This window comes from Centruroides vittatus, unplaced genomic scaffold (genome assembly GCF_030686945.1).
Source record: "Centruroides vittatus isolate TY-2023 unplaced genomic scaffold, ASM3068694v2 contig_885, whole genome shotgun sequence".
Classification (NCBI taxonomy): domain Eukaryota; kingdom Metazoa; phylum Arthropoda; class Arachnida; order Scorpiones; family Buthidae; genus Centruroides; species Centruroides vittatus.
This window is the reverse complement of record NW_027122577.1, coordinates 960,085-977,405: the sequence shown is the minus strand read 5'-3', so window position 1 is coordinate 977,405 and position 17,321 is coordinate 960,085. Positions and strand designations below refer to the sequence as shown.

Sequence of the window (17,321 nt, the reverse complement as noted above, 5' to 3'; positions counted from 1 at the left end):
ATATCAATTGGCATAAGAGTAAATTTGCATACGCCTACAGCACTGCCTTCAGAAGTTGTCACAAAGCATTTCTACTTGTGTTTTGTTCCTTTACAGCAGTGACAAATATGTGTACTCATGAATTCCTTAAATTATGAACACGAGTATATGGATTTAGATTCATAAATGTACTCTCATTCCAAATAATTCAGAATAACTTTTGGAACAACAGTTATGAAAACTTGAGTATGGCCTATTGAATAGGTTGAAAATGCTAGTTTGTATCAAAATAAACAATCTCAGCAAATTAAGGTGATTGGTGAGGATTGTGTATTAATTAAATCTCTGTTGAGTGTAGCGTTTTGGTTGGTAATTAACAATTTATTACTAAGCCTGATGTTATTAAACAAAGCCAACAACTGCCATAAATAAACTTTGATTAACAACATCAGGCTTAGAGATGTTTATACATGTATATATACACCATGCTGGGGCAAAGTGTTAGCTGGCTGAGTGCCATAGTGGGTGATTATAGGTCATGGCAGTGGCGTAGCGTAGTGGGGCGGCAGGGGAAGCCCGCCCTGGGCGGCACTTTTAGGGGGCGGCAAAATTTCACAATAAATAATAATAATACAACACACCTTGTACAAAGAAGAGGAGCACACCAAATTTCACAATAAATAATAATAATACACAATAATGATGACTGTTCTTGCCGAAAAGTTCTTTAGAATTACTGTATATTTTAGTCATTTAAATTGAGATACCTAAATAAGGGGGCAGCAAAATTTTCCTCCGCCCGGGCGGCTGACACCCACGCTACGCCACTGGGTCATGGACATAGGAATCATCCCCAGTCAGCACCATGAGTAACCATGATTGGTTATATTTAAAATTAAATATGTCTGGAAGTAAAGAGTCACACAAAGGTCCTGGTAGTGTAACTGGCAACGCATCCACACAGTAAGTGGAAGTTGCAAGTGAGAGTCCTGCTCCGGCTGATTCTTTTCTTCCAGAATATTCTAAATTTAATTATTTAATGTTATAATATAAATTAAAATGATATTTATTTAATAAATATTAATTTAATTTTAATTATTAAATTCAATAAGACATGGTACCTAATGCCTACCTCTAGTACCAAATTACTTATAATTTAATTATTAATAGTAGCAAAAAAATAGCCCAATTTATTACGGTGGTCATTTGGCTTTGAAAATAATCATAAACAAAGAAAAATAAATATTGAAAATAAGAATATGAAATGAAGGATAATTCAAAAAAAATCTTTAAAACTTTGAAAGCATTTTAATTAGAAGTTTAATGAGAAGACTTATATGCTGGCCCCAGTGGCCCTACCCAACTATGGTCTGTCTTGGTGGAAGACAGAAGAAATACTCACTTTTCTCACTACTTGTCAGTGCTTTCAACTTATGGGGATAGCAGTACTGGATCCAGATACTCACATGCATATTGGAGTGACAAAATTAATTGTTTAATAAGACAAAACATGCTTACAATGAAGTACAGTGCTGTCTTGTCAAAAGGCATCACACAAAGAAGAGGAGCACACCAGAGAGTTTGTTCCGATGATATAGGTTGTCACACAAAAAAGAGAAAACTCATTTTCGATGGTTGTTGGTAGACTTGGAGGTTGGAAGGATGGACAAGTCGTTGGAAATTGAATCCCTAGTTCTTTCTGTCCTTGTTTTTGGAGATTTGGGTCCTTTGGATAATCCAGGTCTGGGTCTTGAGGACTGGCGTTCTCGATCTCCACCTCCCCATGTCCTGGAATTTTGGGCTTTTATACCATTTTGGCCCAAAATCCCAATTTTTGGTTGGTCTGAAGCAGTGGCCTCCCATAACTTTATTGGTCCCCAACCTGTTGCTAGGGACACAATTGAGGTCATGGGGTTGTCGAACACCCCCGTCCAGACCACTCTCCCCAGGGTAGGGTCACACTCGTTCCCAAGCAATTGTCCTGTAAATTACCGGCAATGTGTTTTCTCCTGTCTCGGAGAAGATGCAGCTGGGTTCATATGATCTTAGCCGTTGCCTCCCTTCAAGGGAACGTTTGTATTTTCTGCTTTAAACTCTGTATAAGGTGATCAGCAAATTTTCCCTAGCTGTCGCCCTACTACTCTCTATCAATCTACGACTGGGAATGTGACAATTAAATTGCATCACACCCTGTTTCTCCACAGCCCCGGTTCTGTTTATGAAAATAAGTCACTGATTTATCGACTCTGGTTCGACAGCCCATCTCTCATCAAAGGGTAAGGTCTTGGCCTCACACAGTTAAGGTACAGTATCAATTAATAGCAAAACACATCAAGTTTTACCTCAAATAGTCATTTTGACTTGAGTGATAATGGTGCTATGGCCAACATCTCATATGAATTCAATTTTTATTAAACTTAAGGCAGCATTTCTATTGTAATTTCAGTAACTGCAACAGTGTTCAAGTTTTGAGTTCATCACAGGCAAGAGTAAAATAAAAACTAAATCTTTAATAAAACCCAGAAGAAAAACTCAAGAGACATAAAGTCTGAAGAATGAGATGGCCATGCTATCACCAATCCACTGACCTGAGAAATATTTACTGAGAAAATCCCAGACATTTGTACAGTAGTGGGTGATACATTGTCTTGCTGAAAGTTGCATGTATTGTTCTGTCATTATGGTTTAACTGTGAAATGAGAAAATTTTTCGGCATATCCAAATACACAATATCATTGATGGTTTCTCTATGGAAAAGAAGGATCTACACTATCTTTCCTAAGAGTACAAAACACATTTGCTTTTGGACTGTCATAAACAAATTCCACACTCGCTTGTGGACTGTCACAAACACATTCCACACTCACTTGTGGACTTTTAAAGTTGTAAATGTTCACTTTATCAGTGAGATGAAATGTCAACTCCTCATTGTAAATGATGCTGTCCAGAAATGTCTTATCTTCCTCAATTCAATACAACATTTCTGCACTATTTGAAACAAGCTTGATATGTTTTGCTATAAATTTTCCTCAATCAATCAATTCTGTAAAGTTTTCTGATTAAAATTCTGTATGCTTTCAAAATTGTAAAGTCCTTTTTGAATCAGCCTGTATAATACATGCAAAGAATACATAAATACAGACAAACAATTACATAAAATTAAGAATATTAATTAACATTTTTTGAAATAATTATTTAAGTTTACCTTTTAAATCAAATCCTTCCAAGATATTTAGACTCAAAAGAGCAATTAATCCTTGTCCAACAGGTGGGATCTCCCATAATCTGACTCCGTGAAAATCAGTACTAATTGGTTCTACTATACAGCATGGAATTTTTAAATGATCTTCTAAATCTTCAACAGTCATACATCCACCAGCAATCTGTACTTCCTCGGCTATCTTTTTAGCTATATAACCAGAATAAAAGCCTTCTTTTCCATAAGCTGCAATTTGCTAGATGTAAGTAAAATTCATTTTTAAATTTAAAAAATTTTAAAATTATTTAATAAATTATAACTACAAAACTATTTATTTAAACTTCCTATTTTATAATATTTTAAATTTATTTAATAGTTTATAAGATAAATTTTTTAATCTTAATTTTTAATTCACCAAAATAAATTATCATAAAATGATATTTGAGATGCAACTTACTGTATTTTCCAGCGTATAAGACGACCCCCGACTTTTACAGTTAAAATATAGATTTTGGGATATACTCGCCCTATAAGACAACACCCAACGTATAAGATGACCTCCGACTTTTGAGAAGATTTTCCTGGGTTAAAAAGTTGTCTTATATGCCAGAAAATACAGTAAATACAGAACATAACTTTTAATTTTTTAAGTTGTATTGATTTATAATGAAATTAAAGATAATCCAATGTTATTCAAGCAAAAAAGAAATTACTTTAAACGTTAAAAAGTTTGTGGAAAAAATAATAATAAAATACCTTATTTAAGGTAATATAAATTATTACTTATGTATCTAGTTAGCAATATCAGTTCAAATCAAAAAGTAATCAAATTATTGCTGTAATATAAAAATTTCATTAAATTATTGGGTTGTCCAAAAAATTTGTAGCAATTTTTAGAAAAAATAAGTATAAATTTTAGAATGTCACTTTTTATCTCCAGTCTGTGATATATGCACCATTCTTTTTTAATGATTTCTTCCATCTATTTGGTAACTTCATAATTCTATCTTGAAAGAACTTTCTTTTTTTTGTGCAAAAATTCTATATATGATTTTTGTAGGTCTCTAGATTTTACTTCTTTGGATACTGCACTTCTATTGTAACACAGTGTTTATCAGCCTGTAACTAGCCTAATGAAACAGCATTATATAAAACAATGAAAGATGAAGATCAACCATTTGCCAGGCCTGGACTTCAGAAATGGGCAGAAGTAACACAAATGGATTAGTTCAAAACAACACTTAGTGTAACAAAAAGTAAAAAAAATATATATATACAGTGGGTGAATGATTGGTTAACGAACAAATTGGATAACGAACACTTTCGCGTAAGATTTTTATGTTCGACAACAAACACATGTTCTGATAATGAACACCTCACAGTACAAACACAAGAAGCAGTGACATAAAATAATGAATACCAATTGGTCTTCCCTTGTTTTCAGGCAACAATTCGAAACTTTTCAGAGCACGAGAGACGTCGACATCGACGCTCAACCTGGTATATACTGATTTGGATAGTATTCCTCCAAACTTTGAAACTCTCCTTTGTAATTCCAGTCTTTTATCTTTCTGACAGAAACAATTCTTTTATAGTTTTCGCAAGACTGTGGGCAGGCACTCGTTAAGTTTTGCATCAGTTTTTATTTTCGAAAGGTGTGAATATGTGATTTTCATAATGGAACCTGAAACTGATCTGACGACAGAAGAACTCCAAGAACTTTTGAATGAAGAACAAGAAACTCAGCAAGATATTTTTTCTTCTGAAAAAGAGGATTAATGCTGATATCTGCTCTTAAACATCTTTTGAAGAAGTGGGAGGATGTCAGAACAACAGTCTTAAAATGGCATCCAAACCAAGTTGAGGTTAATAGGCTTAAGAATCTCTACAATTACAAGGCTATTAATTACTTCTGAAAAATCCTGAAGAGAGAAAAGCAATCGACATTAGACATATTCTTTAACCCCCAAACAGAAAAAACATGACTAATAAAAATGCAAGACTGTGTATTTTTATCATTACATTTTTATATATGTATTTTTATCATTACATATAAATAAATGTAGTAAGAAAGTATATATTTTGTATTTTTTGGAGTCTCCAGAACAAATTAATCAAATTCCCATAAAAACCTATGGTAAATCGATAATCGATTAACGAACAATTCGGACAGCAAAACAGTCTTGGAACAGATTATATTCATTAATCAATCACCTACTGTATATATATATATATATATATATATATATATATATGTTTCTGTGAATGACCGAAATTAGAGAATGTCGACACATACAAAATACATCGGTGAAAGACCAAATACTTGGTTATATTATTATACCTTCAAACAATCGCCGACAAGCACAGATAAGCTTTGGTGGAAGTCGAAACGACACCCAAGAAGCTGGTGCCCCAGCTATATTGCATTCAAATAATGGTAGGGAATTCTGTAATTAAGTCATATCCGAACTATCTGCTATGTGGAAAGATGTTACGATAGTTCATGGAAAGCCTCGTCATAGTCAAACACAAGGATCAGTTGACAGGGCCAATCGGGATATACAGAATATGTTGACTGCATGGATGAATGATAATGATACAAATAAATGGTCAGACGGTTTGCCCTTTGTATAATTTGCCAAGAACACTACATATCACAAAGGAATATGCCAAAGTCCTTATGAAGCCATGTTTGGCATTAAATCAGAAAGAGGCACAGCAACATCATCTTTGCCTGGCGAACAAATTGCAAATATTGAAACCGAAGAACAGCTCGAAGAAATTGTTAATACTTTTGAAGAAAACTTGAGCAGTAGCCATAACGAATACCATATTTCGAAGGAAAATATTGAAGAGGAGCTGCAACCTACCATGTCTTCGTATCAAGCCCTGACTGAACAACACGAAGTTATTTCTATAAAAAGAGAATCTTCTACTGCAAGCAACGAAAATGTTACTAACCTCAAAAAGAAAATTTCCTTCTGCTCAAATTGGTGATGCCCTACAAATACTAGTCCCTGATGTCGACCGTGGCCGTACAGATGCCCGAAATGTGTTGGCGGTTGTTATTGGAATAGAAGAAAGTCTCTGACTTTTATAAATTAGCAAACAAAAATGGTACCCTCGAGCAGCTTTATACCCGTAATCAGTTCGTAATTTGTAAAGAAAAGTTACTTTCCATAGATGAGATTTCTTCTCAAGAAATATCACTGAGAGAAGCAGCTGCAGCTAATTCGAAAAGTGGATGGCAAGGCTATACATGCTGTCATTGCAAAAAGAAGTGTTCCACGAATAAATTCAGTTGTAAAAGCAAAAGGCTCTTGTGCAATTCAAACTGCCACAACAGTTTAAATTGTTGAAATAAATATGATTGTATAACGTTAATCACATAATTTATGTGTAAGTTTATTATTGTATTATTTTCTTTAATGATTTAGAATGTACTGTTCGTTTTAGGTTCAACAGTTTATTTACATGTGCTGTTACTTACACTTTCTCCTATTTTGACATATTAAAAAGTTGCATTTTTGTCTTAACGTAATAAAAATATTTTTATTCAACATTCACCATCAGTGCATGCTGAATGTCAACATTTTCCGGTGTAAGTGAGAAATAATGATATTTAGCAAATATTTCATACATACACGAAACGACTGTGTGAATGCTGACATTCACCAGAGAATGTCGACATCCACCGGATATCGGTCATTCAGAGTAACATATATATAAAGAAATAATGTAATTATAAGAAAGAAAATTTGTTTAATGGAAAAACTGTTTTACATTACTGTTTTAAATGTAAATATATATTTTTTGAATAAAGGCCAAAAAATTATCAACTTCTTAAGATAATGTCTCGAAAACCAAATATAAAGCATTTTTAATTAATTGAAGTCTTAATTTATTACTATATAAACAATTTTAAAGTTTAAGAGTTTTGAATATGTTTTATGTAATATCAGATTATGTAGTAGTAATATTAAATTAAGTAATATTAAACTTCTTCAATTAATTAAAATGTTTCGGCCATAATATTCCAATATAGGGCTATTTACATTATATATATACATATAATTCCATTGTTTGATTAGGAACAGAAAATAAACATGAAAACACATGAAAACGGATATCCTTTTTTGAAATATTCTAATTGAAAATAAATATATATCTTTAGGAAAGTTATTAAGCTATTCAAAATCTATTAGGAAAAATCTATTCATTCTTTGTGATATACAATTATTACATTTTGCATAGTACTGCTTTATTTAGAACTATGCAAAATGTAGTTTAGTCACTTTCATTTTATTAAAATTCTAAAGTAATAAAGTTTTTGCACTTGTTTAGTTATTTACTATATTTTCTTGATTAAACTCCAGGGAAATAAATATGCTGTTAAAATTAAACCCCAGTCTCAAATAAACCCAAGTAGAAAAGCATGGGAACATGCTGAAGTACAGCACTCTATAAGATAAAGTAGTTTAGCTAAAATTCTACCTCTTCAGATTGTCTAAAGTCAAACATTACTATTCCAAGGTTCATAGGAACATTTTTGAAAATAAAACTATAAATTATTTTCAGATATTGAGCATAGGAAAGTCACAATCAGTTCATAAGTTGAGAGCTTATCAAATGAAGGGTAATTAGGAAAATTTGCACTGGAGATGATGAATCAGAATCGGGATCTTAGTGATAGTCAAGATCCTGATTCTGACAATAATTTAACAACTGAATTAGAAGACACTTAATCAGGTTAACTATGAAAATAGTAGTTATTTCAAATATTATAGCTGTAACCTATAAATACAGTCAATAAACAGTTTTCATAGTTCCAAAATTATATATGTAATCAAGGTATTTCTTTCAATTTTTGCCCACTCATTTCCCATTACAAGGTAATAAACCTTGAACTCAAAAATCTCAGGGTTTATTACTGTGCAACATAACCTACATTTTAAAAATAAACCTCCTGGGGTTTAATCAAGGAAATATGGTATTTAGTAGGGTTTCTCATTGCCTGGTTCTTTGCTTGTCCCAAGATTTCAAGAAAAAGTGATCTGTTTCCCAGGATCCCAGAATATAATTAATTATTTTTAAGATATAAAATAAATCTTGAAATTGAATTATATAATTATTTTTCATTTTTTTAAAGTAATTTAATATGTCCTGCAACTTCCAAAATAATAATAATAATAATGCTGTGTAAAATATGTATTTACATGCATTTCCTTGTAATGCTTTTGTGAATTTTGGTTTATGCATTAAAAAATATTACAAGTAGTATAAGTTTCTTTATATAATTCTTCGGTTAATGTTATCGAAAGGCACACAAATAGAAAAAATTTACTAAAGTTTGTTGGAAACTGCTTACAACAAAAAATGCCTTTGAATTGAGTTGAAAATTGAAAGAAAATAATAAACTTAGATTAAACTTTTAACTTAGAAGGTATTTTTGTTTTTTTAATAAAACATAATACAAAATATTATTGTAAATTTTTATAATAAAGTTTTAAAAAGCAAAGATGGTCAATACTCCGATCACTCAATTTGATTCTTATTTTACTAAAGAAAAGTCCTGCTACCAAGAATGCACTTTTCGATTCAATCGATGTGGGTGGAATTGTCTTTAATGCATTTAAGAGAAGACAGCTGTTGTGTGTTTTTTCACTTGTAGTCTCGAAAATATCTAGTTTGTTTTTGACACGCATTACAATACTTCTTTCGCCATCTACCTCGGCTGCTTTAATAGTATCAAGCTTACAGTCCGCTAATTCGGCAGTTTGTTTGGCTTTAATTGTAAGGAACCAAAGTCCGAGCGTTATTTTTATTTTACTTTTATTTTGCCTATTATTCTATTTTTGTTTGGGGCTTATGTTTTGTTAGGACGAAGGTTTCCTCACCATTCACCTTAAGTATTTAAAAAGAGAAGAAATAAAACCCAACTCACCGACGAAAGAAAAGCGCCATATGACTCACGCACATTTGCGCTCCCCGAGCGGCAGAAAATAGGTCCGCACCGAGAAGAGGGGGGGGAGAACCCACAAGCACGAAATAAACTCGCTAAACCTTAAGTAATAAAAACGTCCCGGAAAGAATTGTAAAAACTAATAATGTAAAAGGTTAGTGAGTAAACTGTCGGAAAAAGGGCTGCCAGACGATGAAAAACGTTATTGTTAGCATTTAAGTATGTAAATGAGGGGAGTGACCGCATTAAGAATTGTGACGTCACCTCACACTATAAATCCCGAATCTCAAGTGAAGACGGTGAGGTGAATTCTGATAGCAACGAGCTTGGTGAGCTTCGCAGCAGTAATAGAGAGGTGTCCGATAGGATCTCGAATAAGTTCCAAGGTGATTTTGAAGTGATTCGAAGTTTGGATCGACAGTCTGAGAAAGTCTTGAGAGTTTAAGGAAATAGGTTCCGAGTATATTGAGGTGACGATTAGGATTTCTAGTTTATAAGAATTATTGTTTTAAGTTAAACTTTTTGGTTTTGTCGGATTCCCAAGGGGATAGAGTTAAGTTAGACATAGATTTGAATTGAGAATTGTCGGGTTGACTTTGTTGAATTTCTTTGAATAAATTATTGTTTGATTTTTACTTAATATTGTACATAGTTATTGCTAAACGATTAATTAAATCTTTGATTTTTTTCTATTGACAAATATTGTCTTTATTTAATTCGGTGCACGCTTAAAGTCCAGGCCTGGCACGCTAACGCGAATCCGAGTAAAGTACCCGGTAGGTTAACGGTTGTTTCCGACACGGTAGAGTCGATAATCGTTGTAAATTAAAATAGTACTTTACAACTGGCGCCCGAACAGGGACTCTAAAGGTTAATATTAGACTTTGTTGCTTTCTTTGTTGATATTGACTTTAGCTTAGAGGAATAACACCTCGTAATCTCAGAAAAAAAAATGGAAGATAGTGCACCAGTCACCCGAGCCGAATATAACCAGTTGCAACAACAATTGTCAGTACTGTTGCAACAAGTGTCATCCTTGTCAAACGCCGTGACTCATCTAACTTCATGTGTCACGTCTGGAATTGTAGAGCCAACAACACCGAACGTTACAAGTGCTGTACGGCCCGAAACTTCTACTCCGAGACAGGAAGTGCCTACATCTAATGCATCGATGGTCTGGCTTCAGACTGCACCGCCGCCGCCAGCCATCCAATTTAACGGTAGGTCAGCATTAACTGCTAATGATTTCTTGCAGGACCTCGAACAGCATTTCCTGGTAAACCAAATACCGAACACTAGATGGGTTGATACTGCCGCTAGTTGTCTTCGCGGTAGCCCAGCAATGTGGTGGAAGAATGAAGGACGCCACCGAATCGGCAACAGTTGGCCGTTGTTTAAGCGATCTTTTCTGGATCTTTACGCTCCTTTAGCTGACGAAGTAGCTGTCGCTAAAGAACTATTTAGCCGACAATACACAGGAACCAATGGAGTCGAGCAGTTTATATGGACCACAGTTCAGCTATACCGCACGTGGAGACCTTTAGCTCGGGATGAGGAAATTATACAATGTGTAGTTGCCCAGATGCCTCTTCCGTTACGTGAGTATCTGGAAAATCGCCGTTCTTATTCATTAAACGAGTTAGTACGTACTGCGAAAGAGTACGAATTTAGACGAAACGACCAAGGTTCTCCTGACAGTGCAAAGCAGATTAAGGACTGTCGAAAAGTAAGTAAGCAACTAGAACCGAAAAATTTTGCACCGGCAAAGTCACCCATGACCTGTTATTCATGTGGTGAGGTGGGACATTTTTCGAGGAATTGTCCAAAAGGGAAAGGACAAAATGATCACACAAATGTCAAGACGCCAAATAGTCCCGAAAGAAAAGTAACCTGGAGAGGTAATGGAAAAAGAAAACCTTTAAACTAAACCGGAGACGGCGAGGGGAGGATCCTGTCTCCGATATAGATCCAAATACCTCCACCGTAGGACTAATCGTGAGTGAAGCCTCCAAGTTGCCTGAGGTAAATATTTTTATTAATGGAGTACTAACCTCAGCCCGGATTGATACGGGTTCTGACTTTACTTTAATCAATGAGTTAGTGTGGAGGAGAATTTCTTTGCAGAATAGAAATATTCGGTTACAAGCAGGGCCGAATTTTAAGTTAGCCATTGAAGGAGGAAAAGGAACCTCCATTGGAAAATTCCTGGCAAAAATCCAGATTGGAAGTGTTACCCTTCGACAGGCGTGCGTAGTAGTAAAAGGACTTATAATGCCATGCTTACTAGGGCGTGATTTCGCCAAGAATCATAGAATAACAATGGACTTTAAGAATTGTCAAATTTCTTTGGACGTAAGTCATCCCAAAGAGAGAATTTCACCTAAGTGGGACGAACTCCAAACCACTTTAAGTGGTGAAAGGTTAGTAACTTTGAAAAATGTATTATTGCAATACTCGCAACTGTTTACGAGATAAAAGATCCCCACACTGGGGCCAGCCACGGAAGTCAACACATCGCTAATCTGAAGCGATACACCCTTTTTCCAAAGAGGAAAACTACTACACCCCTACTCGCAACCAATAGGGGCAACGTTAGAGGATCACACTCCGTTACGGGATCGTCGATGGATCACGGAACCCGAGCGCCGTCCATCGCCAGAGCTAGACCGTCTGGAGTCATCCAGCGACGATTACGACCGATGCAACGAGTGGATTACAGACAACTCGCCGGTCTCACCAGGAAGCCGAGAGCCCAAAGATAGAGAAGGAAACCAGAGGTATATATTTTTCTTTACAGATGGTCCTTGACCAAATTAAATTGTAATCCAAGGGTCCCTAGAAGGGAAAGGATTTTGGCTACGGGAGGAAAAAAAAAAAAAAAACAAACAAACAAAAAAAAAAATTTTTTTTTCTCACGATGACGGACTGGAGTAACTACATACTAAAACCATTAACAATGCTAAATTATAACCCGACAATCAGTCCGTAGCGTAAGAAAGATGATAATAATCGTTAGAACAAAATTTTGGGTTAACGTTTCACCCTGCTCACGCCAAATTAGAGCGTGAAAATGGCAACAAACCTTGGAACACGAAATGAGCACATGTCAACAGTTTCCCCTCTATTGTATCATTACGTTAGAATAAAGTTACTAAGCAACGAGTCACTCTCGCTTATGATAAATCATTGTAAGGGACGGATTCCTTTGTAACCTGGCAGCAATTGTAAATAAGGCGCACTACTTAAAAGAAAAAGGAGTTGGAGGATTTTGGCAGTAAGTAAAAAGAGAAATAACTTTCTCTTTACTCTAAAGGGGAAGGGGTGTAAGGAACCAAAGTCCGAGCGTTATTTTTATTTTACTTTTATTTTGCCTATTATTCTATTTTTGTTTGGGGCTTATGTTTTGTTAGGACGAAGGTTTCCTCACCATTCACCTTAAGTATTTAAAAAGAGAAGAAATAAAACCCAACTCACCGACGAAAGAAAAGCGCCATATGACTCACGCACATTTGCGCTCCCCGAGCGGCAGAAAATAGGTCCGCACCGAGAAGAGGGGGGGGAGAACCCACAAGCACGAAATAAACTCGCTAAACCTTAAGTAATAAAAACGTCCCGGAAAGAATTGTAAAAACTAATAATGTAAAAGGTTAGTGAGTAAACTGTCGGAAAAAGGGCTGCCAGACGATGAAAAACGTTATTGTTAGCATTTAAGTATGTAAATGAGGGGAGTGACCGCATTAAGAATTGTGACGTCACCTCACACTATAAATCCCGAATCTCAAGTGAAGACGGTGAGGTGAATTCTGATAGCAACGAGCTTGGTGAGCTTCGCAGCAGTAATAGAGAGGTGTCCGATAGGATCTCGAATAAGTTCCAAGGTGATTTTGAAGTGATTCGAAGTTTGGATCGACAGTCTGAGAAAGTCTTGAGAGTTTAAGGAAATAGGTTCCGAGTATATTGAGGTGACGATTAGGATTTCTAGTTTATAAGAATTATTGTTTTAAGTTAAACTTTTTGGTTTTGTCGGATTCCCAAGGGGATAGAGTTAAGTTAGACATAGATTTGAATTGAGAATTGTCGGGTTGACTTTGTTGAATTTCTTTGAATAAATTATTGTTTGATTTTTACTTAATATTGTACATAGTTATTGCTAAACGATTAATTAAATCTTTGATTTTTTTCTATTGACAAATATTGTCTTTATTTAATTCGGTGCACGCTTAAAGTCCAGGCCTGGCACGCTAACGCGAATCTGAGTAAAGTACCCGGTAGGTTAACGGTTGTTTCCGACACGGTAGAGTCGATAATCGTTGTAAATTAAAATAGTACTTTACATAATGATCAGATTTATGAAGAAAAACTTCATAAATGCATACTTCATACTCATTTGTATCCTTGCCCAATTTGCACAACTTGGCATAATGCAGTTATTGAAGCTACTGGATGTGGTTAAAAATTAAGACAGCATTGGTGCAATTATTCAAGATATTACAGGTTCTGACAAGTAAAAAATTTTCAGAGTCTTGCCACAAATAGGCTAAATACTGATTATTGACTATTTGTGACATGCCATAACGAGCAAAAATTTAAAAAACTAATAAGTAGGTTTAAAATTAATAAACACAAATGTATTTTGAAGTTTATGTGTTAATTATACTTTCTATTTGCAAAATTTCCTCAACCTTAATACAAAATAAGAAAAAAGTGACCTTTTAAGAAATTTGCAAGCTTTCTCAATGAGAATTTCCCACATTAAAAAACAGCTGGGATTACCAGGATTCCGTTACAGAAACCCTAGTATTTAGTCATTTGCACAAAAACTGAAAAGTTATCTTAAAATGTAAAAAGCCTGATTAATGAAAAAGTTTTCAAAAGGAATTTTTATTTAAATAATAATAAATCAAATTACCTTTAATGTCTGAGCAATCAATGGAAGTTTTATAATTTCTCCAATTTTTGGGGCCCTACCATTCAATAATAAATCATTTCCAAACCTAGTCTGTTTCAGATAAGGTGTGTAATCATACCAATCTCGACCAATTACTGGGGTGACAGGAAACCCTTCTTCAGCAAGTTTAATAGCAGGCGATAAAATTTCTTTAAGTGATATCTACAATAAATTTATTCAAAATTATTCTTGTTATAAAATAAAATATTTTATACAAAATCATTCAAATATAATTAATGAAAAATATTTACCTATTATAATATATGCACTATTTTAACATAATGCATATTATACAATTAACTTTTATTTTTTCAAATAAATTGTAAAATGTATCAATTAATATTTTCAAATTCTTTAAAATATTAAATATTTAATATTAAGAGTAATTACTATTGAAATTAACAAGTATAGAAAATCATTTTTCCAATAATTTTTTATAGCAAAATACGTTAAAAATTTGTTATCTATGGAAACTTCTGATTTCAACTGCATAATAAATTTTAATGTCTATATATACGAAAAAAATATAAAACAGTATCATTTTTTCTAATAAAAAAATAATTAGTAAAGGTATAGCTTATGTTAGAATGCTTTGCTTTTGAACACTTTGCTAATACAATGGTGCTTGCTAATATGACAGCTTTAGATAATGATGAACTTGGTTAACAATGAGTGGCTGTAAGAAAGAAATGTCTTGGGTAATGATGCAGGCTTTGGTTAATGATGCTTGATTATGTGCCTAATTTGGTTAATGTGTTTCCGTTCATTAGTTGACACAGAGATATTTTTTGTCCTGCATGACAGCAAACTTTTATCTGATCTTGCACTCAGCCATGCATTGAGGACACTGTTGAACAGAGAACAGCCATGTGGCATATCAGTGAAGCTCAGATATGTTTGACCATCAGAACCAGCTGTTTACATTTTTTGATAATTGTATCTTTCCTTGTAGTGTACTGTGCTTTATTTTATGTGAATATAAATGCAGTTTATGATAAAAATGAGTATTTAAGCATTTATTCTTTTGTATGTTTATTCAAACAGACAATCAATCATACATATAACCCTAATTCAAAATAATGCGGGCTCATGTCACTGTTTGTCCGCCATCAACCAGCAAAATTAAATCTCGTCTGTATACACACATAATACTGTATGTCTTCGAAAGTACTTGCAATTTTAATAAATACATGTTTTTTAATGTTGGTTAAGTGTGATTTCTCTCCCATATAACATTTCCTGCATGAAATAAATCTCATCTGTATAATAATCATTGTATCTATAAGCTGCTAATCAATGTGTGTAACATTAAGTGCTGTATCTAATATGTTCTTTGAACTCCTTGTATTAGTGTTGTACAAATTTGTAATAATATTTTGTGTATATTTATTTAATAGAATGAATTTTTTACACTGACAAAATGGAAAAAACCAGAAGATTAGTGAGAGGAAAAAACCAGAAAAATTTCCCCTATTAAACAGAAAAAAGAAATCATAGCAAAGCATCATGAAGGTGTGAAAGTTATGCAGTTTGCTCAAACATATGAAACCAGTCATTCTATAATATCAACCATTTTAGATAAGAAAAAAGAACTTATAGTAGCTGAGATTGCTAAAGCAAACTTCAAGGTTAATGTCAGAGGGCTTCTTCAGGAAATGGAAAATCTATTACTAATCAAAAAAAAAAAGAAGTGGTGGATTATACTACATCTCAAAATGCTATCTATCAGAAAGCTAGACAGATTTATAAGATTTGAAAATAGACTCCAGGATCAAGTTCTGAGGAAAATGATGATAATTTCAATGGTAGCAGAGGTTGATTTAACAACTTTAAAAAGAGAACAGGAATTCATAGTGTGGTCAGACAGAGAGGCAGCAACAGATAAATTTGTCAATGACTTTACAAGAATTATAGAAGAGAATACCTACCTCGAAAGTCTTCAATTGCAATGAGACTGGTTTATTTTGGAAGAAAATGCCAAACAGGACATTTGTCACAAAAGAAGAAAAAACACTTCTTGGGCATAAACCAGTGAACAATAGGTTAAAATTGCTTTTAGCAGAAAATGCAGGTGGAGACTGCAAGGTAAAACCAATGTTGGTCTACCACTCAGAGAATCCCTGAGCATGCAAGAAGTTCAATTTCTCTAAATCCAATTTTGGTGTTTTGTGGAAGTTCAACAGTAAAGCCTGGCTCACAAGAATAGAATTTAGAGACTGGATTCACAAAGTGTTGAACCAACTGTCAAAGCCTATCCTGACCACAACAATCTGCCTCTAAAATCCATTTTATCCTTGGATAATGCACCTGGTCATGTAACAAGCATACAAGAAGAGCTCCCAGAGCAATTTGAGTTTATCAAGGTAATTTTTCTATCTCCCAATACAACTTTATGATCCAGCCTATGGATCAGCTAATAATTGCAAATTTCAAAAAACTTTACACAAGAGCACTTTTTATCAGGTGCTTTGAAATGTGTGAAGCTTCCAATATGACCCTAAGAAAATTTTGGAAGGAAGAATTCAACATTATCATTGCAATTACACTAATTGTAAAGGCTTGGCAAGAAGTAACAATTAAATGTCTCAAAGCAGCATGGAGGAAACTGTGTCCTTCCTTTGATAATGAATAAACTTCAGATGAAGGGCACAAATTGGTAAAGGATATTGTGGCAACTGCTCATGATCACAACTTGGAAGTACAGGAAGATGTTGAAGAATTATTGGAGGAGCATGACCGAGAACTGACTGCCAATAGCTAAAAAACACTTTAAACAACAATGTGAAGAAAAAGAAATGGAAATTTTATCTGAAGATGAAGACGTAGAAAAAGAACAAATTACAACTGCTGAAATCAAAAATGTTTTGGCAAAGTGGAAAGAAGTTCAAAATGTTGCTATGAAATGGAATCCAAACAAATCTGAGGTTATCGAAACTGCAGGTCTATTTAATGAAAAGTTTGTGCAGTTTTTCAGAAACATTTTAAAAAAAGAGGCAGAAGCAAACAACCTTAGATATGTTTTTCACAGATCCACATGTCCACAAGTTTACATGTTTTTCATCTGTTAAAAAACTTTGGGGTAAGCTCAATTGTCCTCCTCATGAAGATTGGTAACTAAAAACTGTTTCATGATCTATTCATTTTATTAATGTTAATTTTTTTTGTAGCAAATATAAGTGAATAAATGATACGTACCATATAAACATCACTAAATGATTGCCTATATAATAATC

General features: G+C 33.9%; 2 protein-coding genes across 4 annotated transcripts in view; both read right to left on the bottom strand.

Annotated features, from left to right (window-relative positions):
- LOC136983773 (histone H3.3A) overlaps positions 1 to 17,321 on the bottom strand; it is a 235,384-nt gene that overhangs the window by 145,335 nt on the left and 72,728 nt on the right. The gene's annotated exons all lie outside the window — the stretch shown is intronic.
- Positions 1 to 17,321, bottom strand: part of LOC136983752 (glutathione hydrolase-like YwrD proenzyme) — a 38,252-nt gene that overhangs the window by 16,471 nt on the left and 4,460 nt on the right. For all 3 annotated transcript variants that reach the window (XM_067280594.1, XM_067280592.1, XM_067280593.1), the window contains 2 exons: positions 14,050 to 14,250; positions 3,185 to 3,434 (listed from right to left, as the gene is read on the bottom strand). In XM_067280594.1, coding sequence (XP_067136695.1) covers positions 3,185 to 3,434; positions 14,050 to 14,250 — 451 coding nt within the window. The remainder of the gene's footprint in view (positions 1 to 3,184; positions 3,435 to 14,049; positions 14,251 to 17,321) is intronic.